A 20,842-nucleotide genomic window follows, 5' to 3' on the forward strand; every position below is an offset into this window, starting at 1 on the left:
TGGAAAACCGTTGTCTGTAGCCATGGATCCTCCGACTACCTGCAATAATTCTACAGTCCTCTGCCCAGATCTGAACTTGCCGAGGCCTCTACCTGCCTGCGGTTAGGACAGCCTCTAGATGGTTTCAGACACGTGGGTGTACAGGGATCCTCTGCCGCGTAAAGGAGTGCCAGCACTAAGGAATTAGGACTGTTTGTGTAAGTTGTCAACCACACGGCCAAGATCCAGATGCACAGTTGGTTCAGTGTCGGCAAGTCCCTCAGGACGGTATGATGAAAAAATCCCAGGGTTTGTGGTGAAGCTCATGCACCCCCTTCCTAGGCGGCCCAGGATTGGTCACGCAGCCCACTGCAGTGCGGCGCCTCAACCTGTGGGGTGGGAAGGTCAGTGGAAGCCCTGTTCGTTTATAGTAACGCCCGTCTCAGCCTTGCGGAGTGAGGAACGTGAGTGCTGAAGTGCCTTCTCTCCCTGGCCCCTCTGCATGCTCCAGAATCTTTTGTCCCCAGATGGACAAAAGTGTGCCATGCAAAGTGTGATTTCTGGACCAGAAGCGTCAGCATCCCCTGGGAGCTTGTTGGGAATGCAGGGTCCCAGGCCCTCCCTGACCTGTTGAATCAGGATCTGCATTTTTAAAACGTCCCTGGGAGATTTTTGTGCACAGTGGTGTGAAAACGCTGCATCTCAGGAATGTGACTCCTGTTACTAATTCAAGTGGCGGAGCCCCACCCCAGACCTGCTGAGTCAGAATCTTTAGAGACAGTGATGCATGTCAATTAAATCTCAGTAAACCTGGAGGAAAAAAATAAAACAATATTACATGATAAATCGGAAAAAAAAAAGAGTCTGATGAAAGGGCCCAGGAGTTTTATCTTCATTAAATGTGCCGGTTTATCCTCACGCACACTAATACGTGAGAATCAGGGCTCTAGGGAAAGGAGTCCAACCCTGCTTCACTTTTTTTCCTCAGTTAAGAGATCTCTTGTTGGTTTGGAGGATACTTCTGCCAGCCACAAGCCAGCCAGCAGGCACACAGATGGGTGGATTTGATTTGAAAACAAATGATAATTGTGTGATGTACAGTATCCGTGTGTTCTAGCAATGCTATTTCTCACTGGTTTGTATCCTAACCCATGATGTTGCATGCTTGCTTGCTCTAAAACCATAATGTACCCAAGATGGTTCTTTCCTGTCACACCCGATGCCCCCTTTTTATATTTTGTAATTAATTATTCTTTTATGAAAGTTGTTATTATTATAACCTATCTAACATGTAATCAAAACATAATGGCTTATCTCATATAAACAAGGCATTAAAGGAGAATAATACACCCATAATAAAATAACACGTACTCCAGTGGTGACGTGAGCACAGTTGCACTGAAGGGCATAGTGACGTGGTCAACTGCTTGCATTCCTGTGGGCAGTCACCATAGGCACACAGGTGCACTGGCCTGATGTGGCCAGAGGAGTAGGTCACCCATGCATGATACAGTAGCAGCTAATATTTATTGGTCACTAAATGCCAGGACTGTGATGTGTGCTTTACCCGCACCATCTCACGAAATCCTTACCACAACCTGTGGTGACCCAAAAGGGTTAAATCAAGGTCAAGTTCACACAGCCAGGAGTGTTGGGGTGAAGGCTGAATCCAGGCTCCCTGACTTCAGGGCTGCAGAGAGGGTCCGTCTCTCTTGGCCACTTAACTGCCGAGAGTTTCATTGCTCTTCCTGATGTCAGCTTCTGAATTAGTGAGCAGCTTCTTGTAAAGTTCAGAACAAAACAAAATCTAATTTGCCCTAGATTTATATAGTAAATCACATTCTTAGAAAACTCAACATATATTAACCCCGTACCAGAAATCCCTTATATCTGTCAAACAGTTAAATTTTCAGTTCAGGTGAGTGTAAATGGGGTTTTAAGTCACGTGAGATGTTGCAAGTCTTGATTTGTGTGTTCTGACTTACTGTGCTATGTCCACCCCCACTAAATGCCCATAGTCCCCCACCATCATTGTGATAAACAGGTTGCACCCACAGATTTCCGGGGTGCCCTCCAGGGGCTGTGTCACGCCTGCTGAGAACGACCACTGTGACCCCTGCTGGGGACATCTTTGAATGTGTGTTGCCATTGTGTCTTGGGAGCTGGGTTTAGGCAAGGTGACCATGGTTTGGTTTTGTTTAAAATTTTTAAAAATTATTTTAAATTTTATTGGGCTATAGGTGATTTACAATGTGTTCGTTTCAGGTGTACAGCGAAGTGAATCAGTTATACATACACATAGATCCACTCTTTTTTTAGATTCTTTTCCCATATAGGTCATTACAGAGTATTGAGTAGAGTTCCCCGTGCTGTACGGTAGGAAGGTGACCATGCTTTAATGGTAAACCATGGTAAACGTCTGAAACACCATTTGAGCAGAGTGTGGTATTCCCCTGACTTGCTGCCAGCTGTACAACACGGCACACGGCTCTGTTGGCTTTTCTGTCGGGCCCAGGGCACCCCGTGGTCCAGCCAGCCTTCCCTCTTTACGTCTGATCCTCTCCCCAACAGCACACTCTTCAATAGAGGACGCACTTGAGGTTCAAAATGCAAAAGGCCACCGTCGTATCTGTCCATCTCTGAGTGCTAACTTAGCTGGTAAATTAAAGCGTGGACTTCCTGTTCATCGTTTGCCACAAAATTAGCACAATAACCAAGCTTTCAGTGGGTGGCTGTTTTGGGTTTCACTTCAGGTCAACCAACCCTAAATGAGGTGGCCTTCTTCTCCATCCCTTCCCTTATCTCCTTCCTTCCAGAAGCTCCACGTTTTCTGTCTTTTTTTTTTTTTTTGCGGTACGCGGGCCTCTCACTGTTGTGGCCTCTCCCGCTGCGGAACACAGGCTCCGGACGCGCAGGCTCAGCGGCCATGGCTCACGGGCCCAGCCGCTCTGCGGCATGTGGGATCCTCCTGGACCGGGACATGAACCTGCATCCCCTGCATCGGCAGGCGGACTCTCAACCACTGCACCACCAGGGAAGCCCCCCATCCCATACACTTTTAAATGGGTGAATTTTATTGTATGTGAAATATATCTTGATGAGGATGTTAAAAAAAAAAGAAGAGTAGGTCAGTGCCTAGCATACGGTAAAGCATTTAATACATATAAACTCTGACACTTAAAAAATGTGTTAAGCACACATCTCTGGACAGTTGGCCGCCTCTCTTTAGTGGTGAAGGAGAGGATTGTGTCAAAAATGACGGCAGGTCTGAGAACTTGGAGAAAGAGTGGTGGCAATGGCAGAAGGAGGCCCTCTGGCAAGGACGATCATTTGGGGACAGGGAAGAATAGGGATTCTTTGTGGGACGCGTTGAATGTTCAAGTGGAAGCGTCTACTGAAGGTTGATCAAAAAGAAATGCAGGGCCTCCCTGGTGGCGCAGTGGTTGAGAGTCCGCCTGCCGATGCAGGGGATACGGGTTCGTGCCCCGGTCTGGGAGGATCCCATATGCCGCGGAGCGGCTGGGCCCGTGAGCCATGGCCGCTGGGCCTGCGCATCCGGAGCCTGCGCATCCGGAGCCTGTGCTCCGCAACGGGGGAGGCCACAACAGTGAGAGGCCCGCATACCACAAAAAAAAAAAAAAAAAAAAAAAAAGAAATGCATTTTATCCCCATAACAGGAGAATTTTGGACAAACAAATACAAAATCTTCTTGCTACTGTGATAAGCAACTGAGAGTTCCCCTTCCTCATGAGTTTGGGGGTTGGTGAGTTGATTGATAGATTATAACATCATACGTAGAGAAGAGGGACTTTGAGAGTAATGTTTAAGTAATTAAAAAGAGGAATATGGTTATAAAAAATCTCTTAGAGGTGTCTTCAGAAAAGAGATCCTTCACAACGCCCATCTCTCAGTGTCATTCTCATATTCATGGATGAAGCTCTCTCTGTTCTACAAGGAGCCATCTCCGGCATCATCAGCTGGACACCCTCTCAATTGTTGAAGGAGATCATCTTAGTGGACGGTTTTAGCTCAAATGGTGAGCAACTTGATCAAGGAATAGTAGTAAAAATGACCGTGTATGGACTGTGCTAGGCTGAAAGGGGTTTTAGAGTTTAGGACAAGAAGTTGGACTTCTCATGGAGGGAAAAGAAAGGGGTCATTTGTTGAGGGATCATTTTGTGCTGGGTACATTAATCTTCCCAAGTCAAGACAGAGGATCATCCTTTTGTTCACACAGAAGAGGAAACCAAGAGAGGTGACACAGTGTGATCCAATTGCGTGGCGAGTCTGCATTGAGTCAGGCCCAGGGCTGTGTGACTCCAAAGCCACCTGTGCCCGTCCTGTGCACCATGAGGGAGACCCAAGGGAGCGAAGTGGGTCCAAAGGAAGACCCCAGACACCAAGAAAGGATTTGGAATTGTTCCCTCGGAGGAAACCCCAATCTTCCTGGGTAATTAAGCCCAGAGAAAAGGGAGCTCTGGGTGCTAAGACTCTTTGGAGGTGGCAGGGTCTCTTGCTCCCGTCCTGCCCTTCTCCCCAGGCTGGTCCAGCCCACCAAGGACAACACGTGGTGAAGTGGGTGGTAGTACACTTGAGTCTTCACTTTATGGATTTCAGAGTCTTGGTTCCTCCCTTAAAAGCTTGATTCCTTGAGTAACTTAACTTCTCTGTGCTCGTTTCCTTACCTGCAAAGCATGAATGTAGAGAATAATCATGAGCTTATGGACTAGAGCGAGAATTAAAGAGATAATAATGGCAGCTAACATCATTTGTTCTAAATACCTTATGTATGTTAACTATTTGAATTTTGACAACAACCTATGAGGAAGGAACCACTTTTTTTTTGCCTATTTCACAGATGCAAAACACTAAGGCATAGTCTGGTCAAGAAACTTTCTCAATGTCAAATGGCTGGTAAGTGTCAGAACTGAAATTTGACTGTAAACTTTAGAGTCCAGAGCCCTAGCTTTAGCCACTATGTTCACTGACATAATACATGAATTACGAATAGCACTGAGTGCATAGTAACCTCTCAGCAAGTGTTAGCTCTTCATTTTATTAAGTTTGGGCATCAAATAAAAGAAACTAGAACTGAGTCACAAGCCAGAGATTTGGGCTAGCAATAAGGAAGACATTTCTAATAATAAGGGCTGTGAAGTGGCAGCCCATGTGAGGCAGAATTTGTTCCTTCTCTGGGTGATCTTTAAGTACCAGATGGATTATTGCAGTATCAAATTAAGGGCAGTTTGGCCAAAGGAGAAGAGACAAATGACCTCTTTAACCTTCCCTTTTGGATTTCCAGACACTGAAAATACCCCCTTTCTTGCTTTTAAATACCTTTCTCTTTTGTCCTTCCAATATAACTGCACAAAACATAGGTCCACTTCTTTAGCAAAATTCCACTGAAAACCAAAGAAAAGAGGATGGCAGATTTCATTCCATTTTGGGCATGGAGGCTGATACCAAGTTTCACACTTGGTTTTCAAGCAAGAAATAGGAGCTTGATTAGAAAGACCTCTGTTCTAGAGTCTGAAGAGATCCTGGCTCCACTCCCTGCTTCTGACATGATGTGAGGCAAACGTTTCATTTCTCTGGGACTCACCTTCGTCAGGGGGCCAATGCAAGTGCTGAGCTGGAAGATGTCTTTTTCTGTGGATAAAAAAACCCCAAAAGCAATGGTTCTATAATTCCACATTCCACGGAAATAGATGAGTTAATTCAAGACTCCTTCCTGTGGAGCAATGAAACTGAAAGATAACAAGTTTACAAACACAGAGTGGACACACAAAGAGAAGCCAGAGAAGGTTCTCAGCTGCTCTGGACCCTATCATATAACATCCCACTTACTTGGGTCAGGAACCCATTCATAGAGATAATTTGTTTGGATAGGCACAGCAGAGGGAATTGTTGGTCATTCTTTGACGGGTGTCACTGGAGCAAGAATCACCTTCTCTCTCAGTAACCATGGAAATATCAGCCAGTTTGGGCCTACACTGAATTATGTATTGTGTTAAAATCTTTTTTTTGTTAAACTGAGGAAAATGTTTGGATGTCTGTACCATGCAGGCCACAAGAGAAACTTACTGTTCACGTGACTTTGGGGGGTGTCTCTCAGCTACCTCTTGCCTCCATTTCCTCATCTGTGACATGGGACAGATAATAGTGCTTCCTGATAGGACTGTTTTGGGGATTAAATCATACCTGTAGAGTCCTCAGCCTAGGGCTTGCCCATAGTAAATGTTAGCTAGGGTTATCCTCCTTGTTTACTTCAGTATCATTGGTAGTAAGATTGAAATGCCACAAATCGATGTTAGAGATGTACCCCCTTCCTTTTTTCCCCCTAGATGTGAAGCCTCATTTCCATCAGGTCAAATATATCAAGTGTCAACAGATTTAATCCAAGTATTTCAAAAATGATATGAATGCATAGACAGGCTTTATAAAAGAGAGGAGAGAGAGAGAAGAAGAAACTGTAAACAATCTGGAAATAGAGAATCTTATTTGCATAATGTTGGGGATAAACTTATTAGCTAGAAGCTGGCAAGGAGATTCGTCTGGGTATTCTGTCCCAGTTGGTCCTTGAGTAGGTCAAGTAGGAATACCTAAAACAAGACAAAACAATTTCAGTTGTTTATGTACTCTCCAGAAAACCTTGAGAGTTTAGCTGTGGAGAAGAAGTTCCAGGTTGTCTCAGCAATGTCTGTCCATCAGCACCTCTACCTTAGTTAGGTCAGGTGTGTCCCATTCATTCTTTTTTTAAAAAATGTATTTTATTTATTTATTTATTTTTGGCTGCCTTGGGTCTTTGTTGCTGTGCACGGGCTTTCTCTAGTTGCGGCGAGCGGGGGCTACTCTTCGTTGTGGTTCATGGGCTTCTCATTGTGATGGCTTCCTTTGTTGCAGAAAGAGGGCTCTAGGCATGTGGGCTTCAGTAGTTGCAGCACGCAGGCCCTTGAGCACGTGGGCTTCAGTAGTTGCAGTGTGTGGGCTCAGTGGTTGCGGCTCATGGGCTCTAGAGCCCAGGCTCAGTAGTTTTGGTGCAGGGGCTTAGTTGCGCCATGGCATGTGGGATCTTCCCGGACCAGGGCTCGAACTAATATCCCCTGCATTGGCAGGCAGATTCTTAACCACTGCACCACCAAGGAAGTCCTGCATTCATTCTTGTAAGAATTTCTCAATACACTTAGAGCACATGTAACAGTGCCTGGCAAATAGCAGTATTATTATGCTAAGATAGTTTAACTTCAATGGAAAAATTAGGATTGGGAACATTAATCCTGTGGATGGAAGGGAGAGGAGAAGCAGGGGTAGGGAAACACTATTTTCTCAGGCAAGGCTGTACAACTGTCCATCCTGTGCTGGAGGCAGTCCAACCACTACTCTACAATAGTATAAAATTTTTGCACCGCATTGATTATTGCATTTAGAATTTCTATAGGTGTGCATTTGGTTGGCATGAGAATTAAAGGCATACTTGGATGAGAAGATTAAGCTTTACAACCAGAAGTCTCCAGGACTACTGAAAATAATACGGCACACCAAGAGAAAAGGTCTTGCTGCTGCTCGCAACACCGGCAGAGAGGTGGCCACGGCTGACGTGCTTGCCATCTTGGATGCTCATGTTGAAGTGAACGTTGGATGGCAAGGCTCCAGGGGACTCCTTCTGGGAAAGGGAAGAGAGGAAATATTGTACATACGATGAGTATAAGACAGGATATTGTGGAAGTAGGGAAAGTCAACACCAGACCTCAAGCAAAAGGAAGCTCCAGGGCCTCCCTGGTGGCGCAGTGGTTGAGAGTCCGCCTGCCGATGCAGGGGATACGGGTTCGTGCCCCGGTCTGGGAGGATCCCATATGCCGCGGAGCGGCTGGGCCCGTGAGCCATGGCCGCTGGGCCTGCGCATCCGGAGCCTGTGCTCCGCAACGGGAGAGGCCACAACAGTGAGAGGCCCACATACCGCAAAAAGAAAAAAAAAAAAAAAAAAAAGGAAGCTCCAAAGACAGGATGCTTTTGGTTGGCTAGGAGAAGTAGTTTAGTGCTAGCAAAAAAGCAATGGACTTGGGGCTTCCCTGGTGGCACAGTGGTTGAGAGTCTGCCTGCCGATGCAGGGGACATGGGTTCATGCCCTGGTCCGGGAAGATCCCACATGCTAGGCCCGTGAGCCATGGCCACTGAGCCTGCGTGTCTGGAGCCTGTGCTCCACAACGGGAGAGGCCACAACAGTGAGAGGCCAGTGTACTGCAAAAACAAACAAACAAACAAACAAACCCCCAAAGCAATGGACTTGGCATATGGACAACTGGATACCAACCCTGATTTTGCCAAATACTTTGTGACTTTCAGTGAGTCACTTCACCAAACTAGACATTTATGTAAAATGAAGAGATTATCCTTACCTGTAAAATGAAGAGATTATCTTCTGGTAATTCCTAAGGTTTTTCCCGTGAAGTTACCTGATACAAAGAGAGCTGTGTTCTTTGGAGAATGTGGGGAATCAGATAGTAAAGAGACATTATCTTGGAAGCAGGAAGACCCAAGAGGTAATGTACATTCAGGCAGATACTGATGGTCCTGTTCACAATGGCTTGGGGGTGATATTTGGGTACTAATTTCAAATCTGTTCTTGACCTGGGTCAGCAGCTAGCCACCCCAGCTATCCCCCAAACTGCAGATTCTCTGGACTCTGGGGAGTTCTGCTCACCACCCAGGGCAGCCTGAATGAAGAAGGTGCTCAGTGTCAGGGCAAGGTGCTTGGAGCAGCTTTGTCTGCTTGCTTCTGCTGTTTATCCTCACATCCAGCCTGGGTTACACACTGTTCTTTTAGGGAAGAACCCATCTTGGCGCAGATTCAGGAAGACCGCACCATGGTCGTGTCTCCTGTGTTTGACAACATTCTTTTTGACACCTTTAAACTGGATAAGTATGCATTAGCATTTGACAGGTTTAATTGGGAACGATGGTGCCACTATGATTCACTGCCAAAGGCCTGGATTGATCTGCATGATGTCACCGCTCCTGTGAAGTAAGTCTTTGTGGGCTCAGGGAGCTTGATTAGCACATGGGAAGTCAGGAATGGGCAGCCTGGGCTTTGTTTGTTTTTGGTGGTAGTCATGGGAGTGGGGTGGGAGGAGTTGGAGGAGATGGGGAGAAGGACAGGGGATAGAGCAAAAAGAAGCTGATCCCAGATAAGAAATCACAGATAATTTGGCTATTTAAGGAATTTCAAGCAAAATAAAGCAAAGAGTATAATGTTTTAGAAAATATCTTGGCCACTTCAAGCATTTATCAGGCTATGAAGCAGGGATACCAAGATGAAAAAGATGTCATTTCAATATAATTTGAGAAGGGAAGGCTCCATGCACTTAGTTCAGCCTAAGGGTTTGGGGAGAGCCTTCAGGATAAGAAGAAGCTTGGGTAGAGAGAATTTTGAAGGCTAAGCCATCACTGGGCTTCCTAGCCCTCACCATCATCCTGACCCATTCTTCGTCGAGGGGTTAGTGACTCTCTTGCTGTGTGCTCTGCAGGAGTCCTTCCATCATGGGCATCCTGGCTTCCAACAGGCTCTTCTTGGGAGAGATTGGATCTCTGGATGGTGGGATGCTGACCTATAGAGGGGAGAACGTGGAACTTAGACTGAGGGTGGGTGCATTTCCATTCTCGTTATGGGACAAAGCAGAAGGGGAAATAATAAGAAGGTAGTAGGATCTGTGGAACCCTGGAACAAGGATGAATGCCATTGGCTCAAGAGGCAGGCAAATTCTCATGTTTCCAAGTCACTAGGGAGGGGCTGTGGAGCTTCTGGAGTGGAGCTTTCTGGTATAGGTCTGTATAATCTGGGTGATATGGGTGGAAAGATGGTGTCCCTATTTCCCTGAGGACTCCAGGCATTTTCCAAGCATCTCCTGAGATAAGCCAACTTTGGGACAGACGGCTCTCTACAAGACCAGTCAAAGAGAAACTAGAATGGGGAGAGGGACCAGAGGATACAGATGTGTGGGCAGCCAACCTGCCCCTGTATGGACAGCCAAAGCAGCATACCTGCTACATCAGGCAGCTAGCATGGCTAGTGACACGTGGCTTACATTCAGTAAGTGGTTACTGACAATAAAAATTATAGTAAGTATGTCAGGGTTGCACTGTGAAAAATGCTGAACATGGGTTCTAATTCTGGCTCTGCTAACACCCTGTGGACTGAGCTTCTATAACATGGCTTTTTTCCCTTCCCCCAGATTAAAAATTCTGTGCTTGAGGCCAGGTGACCTCTGGTCCATTGTGGACTCTGGAGGAACAAGATAATTTCCTGTCTAAAGCTTAGTCAGGTCTTTCAGCTTGAGACTGATGACCCTACAGCCATATATCGTACCCAGTTAGCACCCAATGAGGACTCCACATTTGTATGTTAACAAATAAACTTTGAGTCCCCCTCTGGGTTCTACCTTAAGCCACAATCATTCCTTGGCAGAGAAAACTAATTTGTTTGCATAGCAGTCTTGACCAGTTTTCCCATTTGTGAAATGAAGAGAAGCATCCTTGTTTCATCTTCCTCCTAAGGATGACGGTGCAGTTCAAACGTGGCAAGTAATTTAAAATGATTTATAAACATATTAATTAGAATCCTCGTTTGGTTTCTGTGACAGAGGCCAAAATAACAAAGGTTTGAACAAGGTAGATATTGATTTCCTATAACAGTTAGAACACGAGCAGTTCAGGACTGAGAGGGCAGCTCCAGGGTGATGGGAACCAAGCCTCTTCCATCACATGGCTCTGCTACCCTCAGCACCACATCTGTATTCTCATCAGTACGAAGAGAAAAGAGGGGAAAGAGAGAGCACGCTGTTTGTTTTTAAGGTCACTCCCCGAAAGTTGTATTTCTCCTACATCCCATTGGCCACGACAAGTCACACGGACATGCCTGTGTGCAAAAGAGTCTGGGAAATGTAGATTTCAGCTAGTTGGCTATGTGCCCAGTTATTCCTTCTATAACTATAAATGTAGGGGGTGGGGAGTAGACATTGGGGGTACAATTAGTCTCTAGCACAAAAAACGTAAATGCAGAAATCATTATTTTATGCACGGTACTTAGCAAAGTCCTGAGGATGACCCAAGTTCCTTGTGGCTGGGTTTTCCTACCCACCAGAGCATCCCATGAATTTGCCTGGAACCTCAATTCTCCAACTTAGGACCCAAAGCCCTTCTTATCATTTCTGAGTTCATCACGCTTTTCTCTGCTCTCCCTTCTGCATCTCATTTCATCTTCTGCAAGAAATGCTATTTCTTTTAATACTTTGTGATTCAAAAAAATAGATTTTGCTGGAAATAGAGGGAGTGTCAGGGAAGGGTCGTTCTTTTCCTTTCCTTGATAAAATGGTTTACCCGTATCCAGTTTCCTTTGTTTGTGTGTGTGGCCATTTGCCTTTTCAAACCTCTAAGCACTTGTTAGGATATATATTTCTCCTAACAGTAGTAGACCTTGGAGAACATCAGAGATGCACTGGGTGTTTTATTCTGACATCTAGAGGCCACGCAGTGTTGGTGCACATGAATGCGTATAAATAGAGATGGAGAGTCAGTCTGATGCCCTCAGCACTGGTCCAGCACCCTGTGTATTACTGGCAGTGTACCAGAGCTTGACACTGTCTGAGATCAGAATCAGGCTCTGTCATTTCTTAGCTGGTAAATGTGGACACATTACTTTAATGGGGGTAATCATAATACTTACATGGTGAGGGTTAAATTCCTGAAACATCAGGATAGTTTGTGATACAAAGTAAGCCATTGTAACTATAAGCAGAAGCTTCATGTCTCTGTGTGTTTGAGAGCGAGAGAGAGACAGACAGACAGACAGAGAGAATGAGGAGGGGGCAATTGGCAAGTGGGAATAAATTGAGAGAGAAAAATCTGAAACCTATTGTTTCAGGATAAGAGTTAAAGTTGCTTCATCGATGACAATTCTGACTTTTATCTTTTCACTTGAATTTAAGGTTTCTTGTGCCCACTGTTCATTTTTCTCCCTGAAGTGCCTGTGGATTGGAAAACTCTTTTAGGAAAATGGAAGGAAAGTTGTATTGGGATTTTTAAATGTTTATCTACAGAAAATAAAGTCTGAAAACAAGCTAGATGGAACCTCTCCATGAGGCTGGGAACCAATGGGGTGAAATGGAGGAGGAGGATGAAGCAAAGATGTGCTTCAAGTTTATCATCTTAGAAGATGGTGCCATTTAGTCCTCCTGGCAGCCCTTTTGTGGCTGAGCCCCTTGAGGCTCAGGGAGGGGGCAGGTTTCCCCCCCTCGCTGCCAGGTGTGCAGTGATGGATTTGATACAGGTCATTTTGATTTCAAAGCCTGGCTATTTTTCACTTTGCTATTCTGGATTGTAGAGATGGTGAGGGAGGGGAAGCTGTGGGTTCAGAAGTAGAGGAAGGGGTGAAAAAAATTGAAAGTCAGATAAGGGGACTGACCATCCCCCCCCACCCCGGGTGTTAACTGAACCAGCAGGACCTGAGTTGCTCTGGGGGTCCCACAGACATGAGTGTGGTAGGTTGCTAACCACTGCTGGATGGGCTAATAGCTCCCAGAAAATGCAACTCACTTGGGCAACCATGAAGAGAACACACAGGAGCCATTGTATCGATATAATACCACTAGACAGTTCAGTCATCTACTGGCATAAAGAATACATTTTAAGCCACATATTAGAATGTGTGGGCTGCCAAGCATGTTTGTATCCATCAGGATGACAAATTTTATAATTAGATCATAAGAAGTCATGGGATCTCTTGGTCAAGAATTACTTGGATTAGTTACCAATTGCTGTGTAATAAAATCATCACAGGGCTTCCCTGGTGGCGCAGTGGTTGAGAGTCCGCCTGCCGATGCAGGGGACACAGGTTCGTGCCCCGGTCCGGGAAGATCCCACATGCTGCGGAGCGGCTGGGCCCGTGAGCCATGGCCACTGAGCCTGCGCGTCCGGAGCCTGTGCTCCGCAACGGGAGAGGCCACAACAGTGAGAGGCCCGTGTACCGCAAAAAAAAAAAAAAAAAAAAAAAAAAAAAAATCATCACAAACGTAGTGGCTCAAAGCAATATCATCTCATGGTTCCTGTGGGTCGGGAGCCCATGCCTGGCTCAGCCGGGTCTTCTGTAAGGCTGCAGTCAGGGCGTTGGCCAAGGCTGGGTTCTCATCTAGGGTTGGCTGGGGATAGGTCTGCTTCCAAGCTCGTGTGGTTGCTAACAGCAATCAGTTCCGTCAAGTCTTCCAGACTGAGGAAGCATTCAGCTTTTTCTGGCTCTCAGTGGGAGCCGCCCTCAGTGTCTTGCCATGTGACCTCTCCCTTTGGCGGCTTGATTCTTCAAAGCCAGCAAGACAGTGCATCTCCCAGCAAGATGGACACTACCTGCTTATGTAATGTAATGACACACATGTAGTCGTGCATATGCTGTCCTCTTGTTCTAACCTATTGGTTAGAAGGAGGTTTCAAGCCCACCCTCAGGGGAGGGGATTAGGGAGACGTGAATGCCAGGAGTCAGGCCTCATGGGGGCCCCTGAGAGTCTGTCCACCACATTGCCTTACATCCAGCACCAGGGCAGAGAGCAGTCATGCGAAGCTAAGTCCAGCGAGACTGGCCCAGGCCATGGCGTACCTCAGGACTTCTGCATTTTCCCTGGGGATAAAGGAGCAGGGGCCCTCCTCTGGTTCCTTCAGGAGGACTTCCTGAAGGAGGTAGGACTTCCGGCGCTGTCTGAGCGACAGGAGAGAAGCAGTTTGGTAGACGTCTAAGGAAGATTGTTTTATATGAATAGTTTGGGGGTGCGTAGAGATGGGAGTAGGAGGACTGAAGGTACACTCTTTAAAAAGTGGCTCCAGAGTGTGGTCTCTGAGTCCACAGGCTGTGCACTTTCTGGCCATGGGTCCAGCCTGCCCAGGCGATTTTGCTTTTTTCTTCTCTTGCAGGTGTGGCAAGGCAGTGGGAGAGTCAAGGTCTTGCCCTGCTCTCGGGTTGCCCACCTGGAGAGATACCACAAGCCCTACTCCTTGGACCTGAGTATTCCCTTGAAGCATAACGCCATGAGAGTGGCTGAAATCTGGATGGGTGAGTACAAAGACATGGTCTACATGACCTGGAACGTACCTCTCCAGGTTCGTCCTGGACTTGAACAGAAGCAGAGATGGATGAAGGAGGAAGAGGTGGTGGTCAAGGCGGGAAATGGGAAGGGATAAAGCAGAAGTGCCATCCCAGCCCTAAAGAATTAAAGTCAAGTCCCGATAGGGTGAGGATAATGACATTAGCATTTATGTCCCAGGACTAAGTTCCAGGCACTCATGACTCGTCACAACGTACCTCTTGTGTAAGGCTTATTTTTATTATTTTAAGTTTTCAGATGAAGAAACTGAAGCACAGAGTGGAAAGGAAGTTGCTTAAGGTAATAAGGTCGTAAGAGCAGAGATAGGATTCAAACCAAGGAAACTTCTAGATTCCATGTCCTTCATCCGTCATCTATACTGGGATTCCTTGTGGGGCAGGGTTGGGCATGGATCCACTGTCTAAAGGGGACATAAACATGGCGGGTGGGGTGTGGGATGGTGGGAGCAGGCACCGGAATCCTGTTGGATGCACGTGAACGAAGATGACCTTCTTGGCTAAGGCCACATCATTAGCCCTAGTCCCCGAGGTCGGCATGACATGCCGTCTCTGTTCCCGAGCTGTGGCTCTGGGCTGAAGCATTCTTCCACTTTCATTGGCCACAGATACCACTTCTAGAAAATCTCCTTTAACCTCCAAATCTTGCTGCCAGAATATTCCTTTTGGAAGCCTTTTCCGGACATCATGAGGAGTACTTTGTGCCTGGTTGATGTGAATATTATCTCAAACAGGAGCAGTCTGCATCAGCTTGCTAATGATGAGACATAAACCCCGCTATGCAGGCCTTGCAAGTGCCTTTGAAACTAGCAGATATTCCTAGGGGTCAAGCTTCTTCCACATTCCCTGGAAAACTATAAATGATTAAGGATATCTTACAGGGAAGCAGGGAAACACTCAATTCCCTCGTGCATTATCCCTACCCTTTGGTGGAGTCAAGGGTGTTGCAAGGTGCAGACATGTTCCGTGTTTTATTTGCAGAACTCTGGAATTGATTTTGGAGACGTTTCTTCCAGAATGGCACTCCAGAAGAAACTGAAATGCAAAACTTTTGACTGGTATCTGAAAAATGTTTATCCAGTCCTGAAGCCAATCCACAGCACTGCGGGCTACGGAAGAGTAGGTTTCATGAAATTGCTTTCAGATTTTAAATGTTTGGATATAAAAGACCATGAGACCTGAATCATCGCATGACTGCCTGGACAAGGGTTTCCAAAACCCATCCTCCCCGATTCCCTACCTACCCCCAACTCCTTCCTCAACTTTTTGCCCTTGAACCCTCTCAGTTTCCCTTCCTCTCTTGCTCCCCAGTCGCCATCTATTCCTTCTCTCCGCCTCTGGTTACTTACTTTGCAAACTACAGCCCTTGCTCTGACCCTCACAGTTTCTCAGCCAGTCAGGGCATGTGGCCTCACCCACCTGACTGCAGGTGTAGGAGCCCCTTCTTTATATATGCTCTGATGCTCTGAGGGTGTGTGTGTTCCCAGGAAGTGGACATCACAGCAGAGCCTCACTTCAGCTTAGAAAGTAGCTGCCAGGATCCCAAATTCCCACACCCCTTGGTGTCCTTAGAGTACTGGGCAAAATGCAGGGCCTGGGGAGGCTTGGGGACCCTCCTTCTCTGCCTCTTTCCAACAGTGTTGTCTTGTGTTTTGCTCCTTCAGATGAAAAACCCATTGGATGAAAGTGTCTGCCTGGACCAGGGAGCTATTCCAGGCAACAGCTGATCATGTATTATTGCCATCAGTACAGTTCCCAGGTATCTTCCATGCCCCGGCAGGGTGAGTCTGTTGTGGCTCACCCCCTGGTAGCCTTTGCCAGATTTGGACTTGGTGTTAGATGATGGGGAAGCAGGTGCTGAGCATCCCTGGTAATGGGTAAGGATGAAGCCTGAACCCGTGCTTGTAACCAAGCACTTCCAAGTTCATGTGAGCAGTCATTGCGTTTCAGATACAGGGAGGATAGAAAGAAAGGCTGTGCTCTGGCACGTTCATTCTCCGTGGTCATATCTTCATCGGAAAAAAACCTCCAATCTCTTCCTTTTCCCCTCCTCCCACCGCCCCTCCTATCCGCCCACTTCCCCCTTGTATGCCCTGGAAGGTGGACAGGTGATGCTACCTGTGGTTCCTTCCATAGAGAAGGAAACAGAGGGCTAGAGAAGAGAGAGGCTGAATGGAAGTCTCTCCATGGGGTAGGAGAGGACTGGCACCGCGTGGAAGGTGCACCCAGGGGACTTTTTCCTCCTATCACATTACTTTGCATGTTGCCCTCACAGGAACTTTTTGAGGTCTGCAGGACAGATTGAATTTCCATTTGAGAAGAGAAAACAATGGAGACACAGAAACAACCTATTTGTCCAAGCTCACTGAGCAAGGCAGTGAGAGACTGAGAATTTGAAAGGTTTCCTGACAACAAGCCCTTAGCTGGGACTTATAATGACAGCTTCTGAAGTTCAGTTGTGTTGTGTTTTTGTTTTCAAAGATAAGCTCCCTCATCTATGCAGGAATTGACTCTATTGGAGCCTTTGTATGGAAGGAAGCAGGTCAGTGTCCCTCCCTCATTCCTGGTCTTCTTTCTAGAATCAGCTGGGGATGAGGGGTGGTCAGAGAAGGGTGCAGAGGTGACTCTTTGTTACCCACGAAAGTTCAGTGGTCCCCCCGTGGTGACTGGGTGTCTAGGGAACCAAGAGCAGTCTTTATGCCCTCTGTAATGTCAAGGGCATCCCCACTGAGTCTCCATGGCAAATCCCCTTGTCCTCTTGCAGAATGTCTACTACCACCCAACTGGGGAAGTCTATGTGGGACCACTGATTGCTGAGACAGACATTGATGACTGCTGTCTGACACACCCTGGCAAAGAGGAGAAACCTACTTTAGAGCCATGTTCCAAGGCAGTCAAAAATAGACTGCACTGGGCTTCCCTGGTGGTGCAGTGGTTGAGAGTCCGCCTGCCGATGCAGGGGACACGGGTTCGTGCCCCGGTCTGGGAAGATCCCACATGCCGCGGAGCGGCTGGGCCCGTGAGCCATGGCCGCTGAGAGCCTGCACGTCTGGAGCCTGTGCTCCGCAACGGGAGAGGCCACAACAGTGAGAGGCCCACATACCGCAAAAAAAAAAAAAAAAAAAAAAAAAAAAAAATAGACTGCACATACACTGGGATTTTAAACCGGTGAGTCAAGTGTTGTTTTTTTTTTTTTAAAGATGGATATATTAAAATATAGTCTGAGAGGTTCAGATTTGATCTAGTAGTGTTTTAGAAAGATTAATTTTGTAGCAGTGTATAGGGAAAAGACTAGAAAATTTTCTAGTCTGGGCATGAAATACTGAGTCTGTTGACTAAGGCGGGGTGGCCAAGGGGAAAAGATATTGGAATGTGGTGTAACTTAAGTTAAGAGTTTGCCTTCAAATCCTAGTTCAGTCACTTTTAGCTATTTTCTTATCCTCTCTGAGACTCAGTTTCTTCATCTCTAAAGTGGAGATGATAGTTTCTACTTTACGAGCCTGTGCAGATGATTAAATGGGATAATATATGTAAAGTATTTAGCATGGTGCCCGGCACATAGAAAGCGTTCAATACTATTAGCTGTGTGATTAGCCTTATTCTTTTTTTTTTTTTTTTTTTTTTTTTTTTTGCTGTACGCGGGCCTCTCACTGCTGTGGCCTCTCCCGTTGCGGAGCACAGGCTCCAGACACACAGGCTCCGCGGCCATGGCTCGCTGGCCCAGCCGCTCCGCGGCATGTGGGATCTTCCGGGATCGGGGCACGAACCCGTGTCCCCTGCATCGGCAGGCGGACTCTCAACCACTGCGCCACCAGGGAAGCCCTGATTAGCCTTATTCTTAATGATAATCAGAGAGTCTGGAGCACTAGGATGCAATTCGACAGGCAATGATGTAAAAGCCCTGTTAACATCATCATCAATTGACTAAGAACAGGGTGGAGGGAATCCAGCAGAAGTCACATGACAGTGGCATGAGGGACATGGCTGACCATGTCTACATGTGAATTAACTATGTGTCGGAGCTGCATTCCTAAGCCACGTTGGCAGGAATGGGATGTCCCGAGGGAGAGAGGGGGATAATGCTTTGTTTGTGAATGTATCTCTGAGCATCTTGGTGCTGTGTTACCTTAGGTTCACATTGTAAGAGACATGGACAGTCTAACAGTAATTGCTCACTTAAAGCTAATAACCCCTTGAGGAATGCTATGGACTGTCTCCAGGAAAACATATATAGGCACCTATGTGAACAATTGTGCTAATGTTTTGTTGAAGTTTTTTTTTTTTTTTTTGGTGTAAGTTCATTAGAGATAACAGTCTGCAGTTTTTTTTGTTTTTGTTTTGATACTGTCTTTGTTTTTAGTATCAGGTTGATACTTGTCTCATAAAGGGCATTGGGAAGTGTTCCTTCTTTCTGTTGATAAAATTAGTCATGTTGACAAATATTACAGAAGAGACAAATTTCTGGAAGAGACATTGTCTGGAAGAGATTTTCTGGAAGAGATTGTCTTTAATTGGTGTTATTCCATCTTTTAAATTTTTGCCAGAATTCTTTAGGGAAACCATATGGACCTGGATTTTTTTTCAGAACCTTTTAAATTATGAGTTGAATTTTTAAAAAATGATATAGGGCTATTCAGATTATTTTGTCTTGATTGAGTTTGGTGGTTTATGGTTTCTGAGGAACTGTTCCACTTCTTCAAATTTATGAGTATAAAGTTATTTGTAGTATTTGATTTATTTACTTATTTTTATTTAGATATAATGGACATATAACATTATATTAATTTCAGGTGCACAGCATAATAACATGATTTATATGTATATTGCAAAATAAGCACCACAGTAAGTCTAGTTAATGTTCATCATCACACACAGTTACAAGTTTTTTTCTTGTGATGAGAACTTTAAAGGGGGTTTTCAATTTAATAAATTCCCTTAAACATTACAGACTGTATTTATAAATTTAATACATTAAATTTTCTTTTTTTAAGAACTTCAGTGATCTTGACTTTAAACTGAATGATTTCTTAAGTTCTATTAAATGTTTCAAAAGTGTTTGCAATCCAGTAAAATTTTAACATACAATCACAGATTTATTTAATTACACATTATAAAATTGGTATCAAAAGGTTAATCTGTAAGACAGTTTTTCTTAAACATAGTAAGTACTTAATATAGTAAATGTACACAGAATCTTTAGCAATTATTATGTGTTTGATTCCTTTCACATCTCAACTTTATCTTAAATCTCCAGATAGTACTTATGCTAAAGAAACAATGATGACATCCCAAACATTTTGAAGGTTGTCTTTCCAAGAGAATTTTGGAAGATCACTTACTTTCTTAGTGGGTTGAAGTTGCTGATAGAATAGAGATCTTGGCTGCTGTGAGATCTGGATCTGCGGGACATGCAGGGGAATCCAGCCCACCACTCTGATGTCCAGGCTGGGTCCCTTGGTATGATCACTATGTCAAGAATTCCAAAAGTTAAAGAGGGAGACACTGATGTCGCTCATGGTGCATTGCCTGATTTCAGGTCAGGTTTAAGTCCCTTCATTCCATCTACTCTCTCCATACCCACCTTATCTCTTAGGACCACAGCTCTTTCAGATGTGAAAATGATGTTTGATGGAATCTTGGGTCCCTTTTGTGCTCTACTTTCTTTGTAGACACCAATCGCACATTCATTCTACTAAAAAGTTACCAAAGAAGTTTCCCAGAACTGAGAGGGAGGGAAGGCTCGATAATTCCTTTGTTGTCTTCCAATTCCATGATTAATGTTTTGAGTCAACCAGAAGAGGTTCTGACCTCTGAAAACCACAGGAGAGGTGGTGCCAGTGATGAGAAGGGGCTTGTTTGGAGAGAGAAGGTCAGTTTGAGGTATCTGGACTTTCACACGAGGAGCATGGGGGGGAGAGGAGAGACGAAGCTGATATAATGCAGAATTTGAGTGACAGTCATCGTTCAGAAGTCTTTTGGATAGAGTGACAGCAGAGGATCTCTGGGAGAGGTCGTGAGAAGGAGGAAGCCACTCGTAGTTGGGTTTGAGAAGTGACCAGGAAGAGATCCCTGAGGGAGGGCCCTCATGCGTGCTGGAGTGCACAGCTCCAGAAAGATCTGACACTAACCAGAACCCCCAAATTGATTAGGCCGCCTTTTAAGGTGCTAATTCCCTTTTTTTTTGTTGTTGTTTTTTTTTTGCGGTACGCGGGCCTCTCACTGTTGTGGCCTCTCCCGTTGCAGAGCACAGGCTCCGAACGTGCAGGCTCAGCGGCCATGGCTCACGGGCCGAGCCACTCCGCGGCATGTGGGATCCTCCCGGACCGGGGCACGAACCCATGTCCCCTGCATCGGCAGGCGGACTCTCAACCACTGCACCACCAGGGAAGTCCTCCCTTTTTTAAAAAAATAAATTTATTTATTTTGGCTGTGTTGGGTCTTCATTTCTGTGCGAGGGCTTTCTCTCGTTGCGGCCAGCGGGGGCCACTCTTCATCGCGGTGCGCGGGCCTCTCACTATCGCGGCCTCTCCCGTTGAGGAGCACAGCCTCTGGACCCGCAGGCTCAGCGGCCATGGCTCATGGGCCCAGTTGCTCCGCGGCATGTGTGATCTTCCCAGACCAGGGCTCGAACCCATGTCCCCTGAATTGGCAGGCAGATTCTCAACCACTGCGCCACCAGGGAAACCCGCTGATTCTCTTTTAAGACAATATTTTAATTTAAGGAAT

General features: G+C 45.9%; 1 protein-coding gene across 1 annotated transcript in view; it reads left to right on the forward strand.

The window, feature by feature from the left end:
* The first annotated feature begins 118 nt into the window (after nt 1-118).
* GALNT8 (polypeptide N-acetylgalactosaminyltransferase 8) overlaps nt 119-20,842 on the forward strand; it is a 47,647-nt gene continuing 26,923 nt past the window's right edge. The window contains 12 exon segments of the mRNA XM_060113405.1: nt 119-158; nt 322-383; nt 3,847-4,015; nt 7,440-7,620; nt 8,804-9,001; nt 9,504-9,618; nt 13,930-14,115; nt 15,098-15,235; nt 15,781-15,838; nt 15,841-15,875; nt 16,881-17,023; nt 17,257-17,284. Of these exon segments, the coding sequence (XP_059969388.1) occupies nt 119-158; nt 322-383; nt 3,847-4,015; nt 7,440-7,620; nt 8,804-9,001; nt 9,504-9,618; nt 13,930-14,115; nt 15,098-15,235; nt 15,781-15,838; nt 15,841-15,875; nt 16,881-17,023; nt 17,257-17,284 (1,353 nt within the window).

This window comes from Mesoplodon densirostris, chromosome 11 (genome assembly GCF_025265405.1).
Source record: "Mesoplodon densirostris isolate mMesDen1 chromosome 11, mMesDen1 primary haplotype, whole genome shotgun sequence".
Taxonomy (NCBI): domain Eukaryota; kingdom Metazoa; phylum Chordata; class Mammalia; order Artiodactyla; family Ziphiidae; genus Mesoplodon; species Mesoplodon densirostris.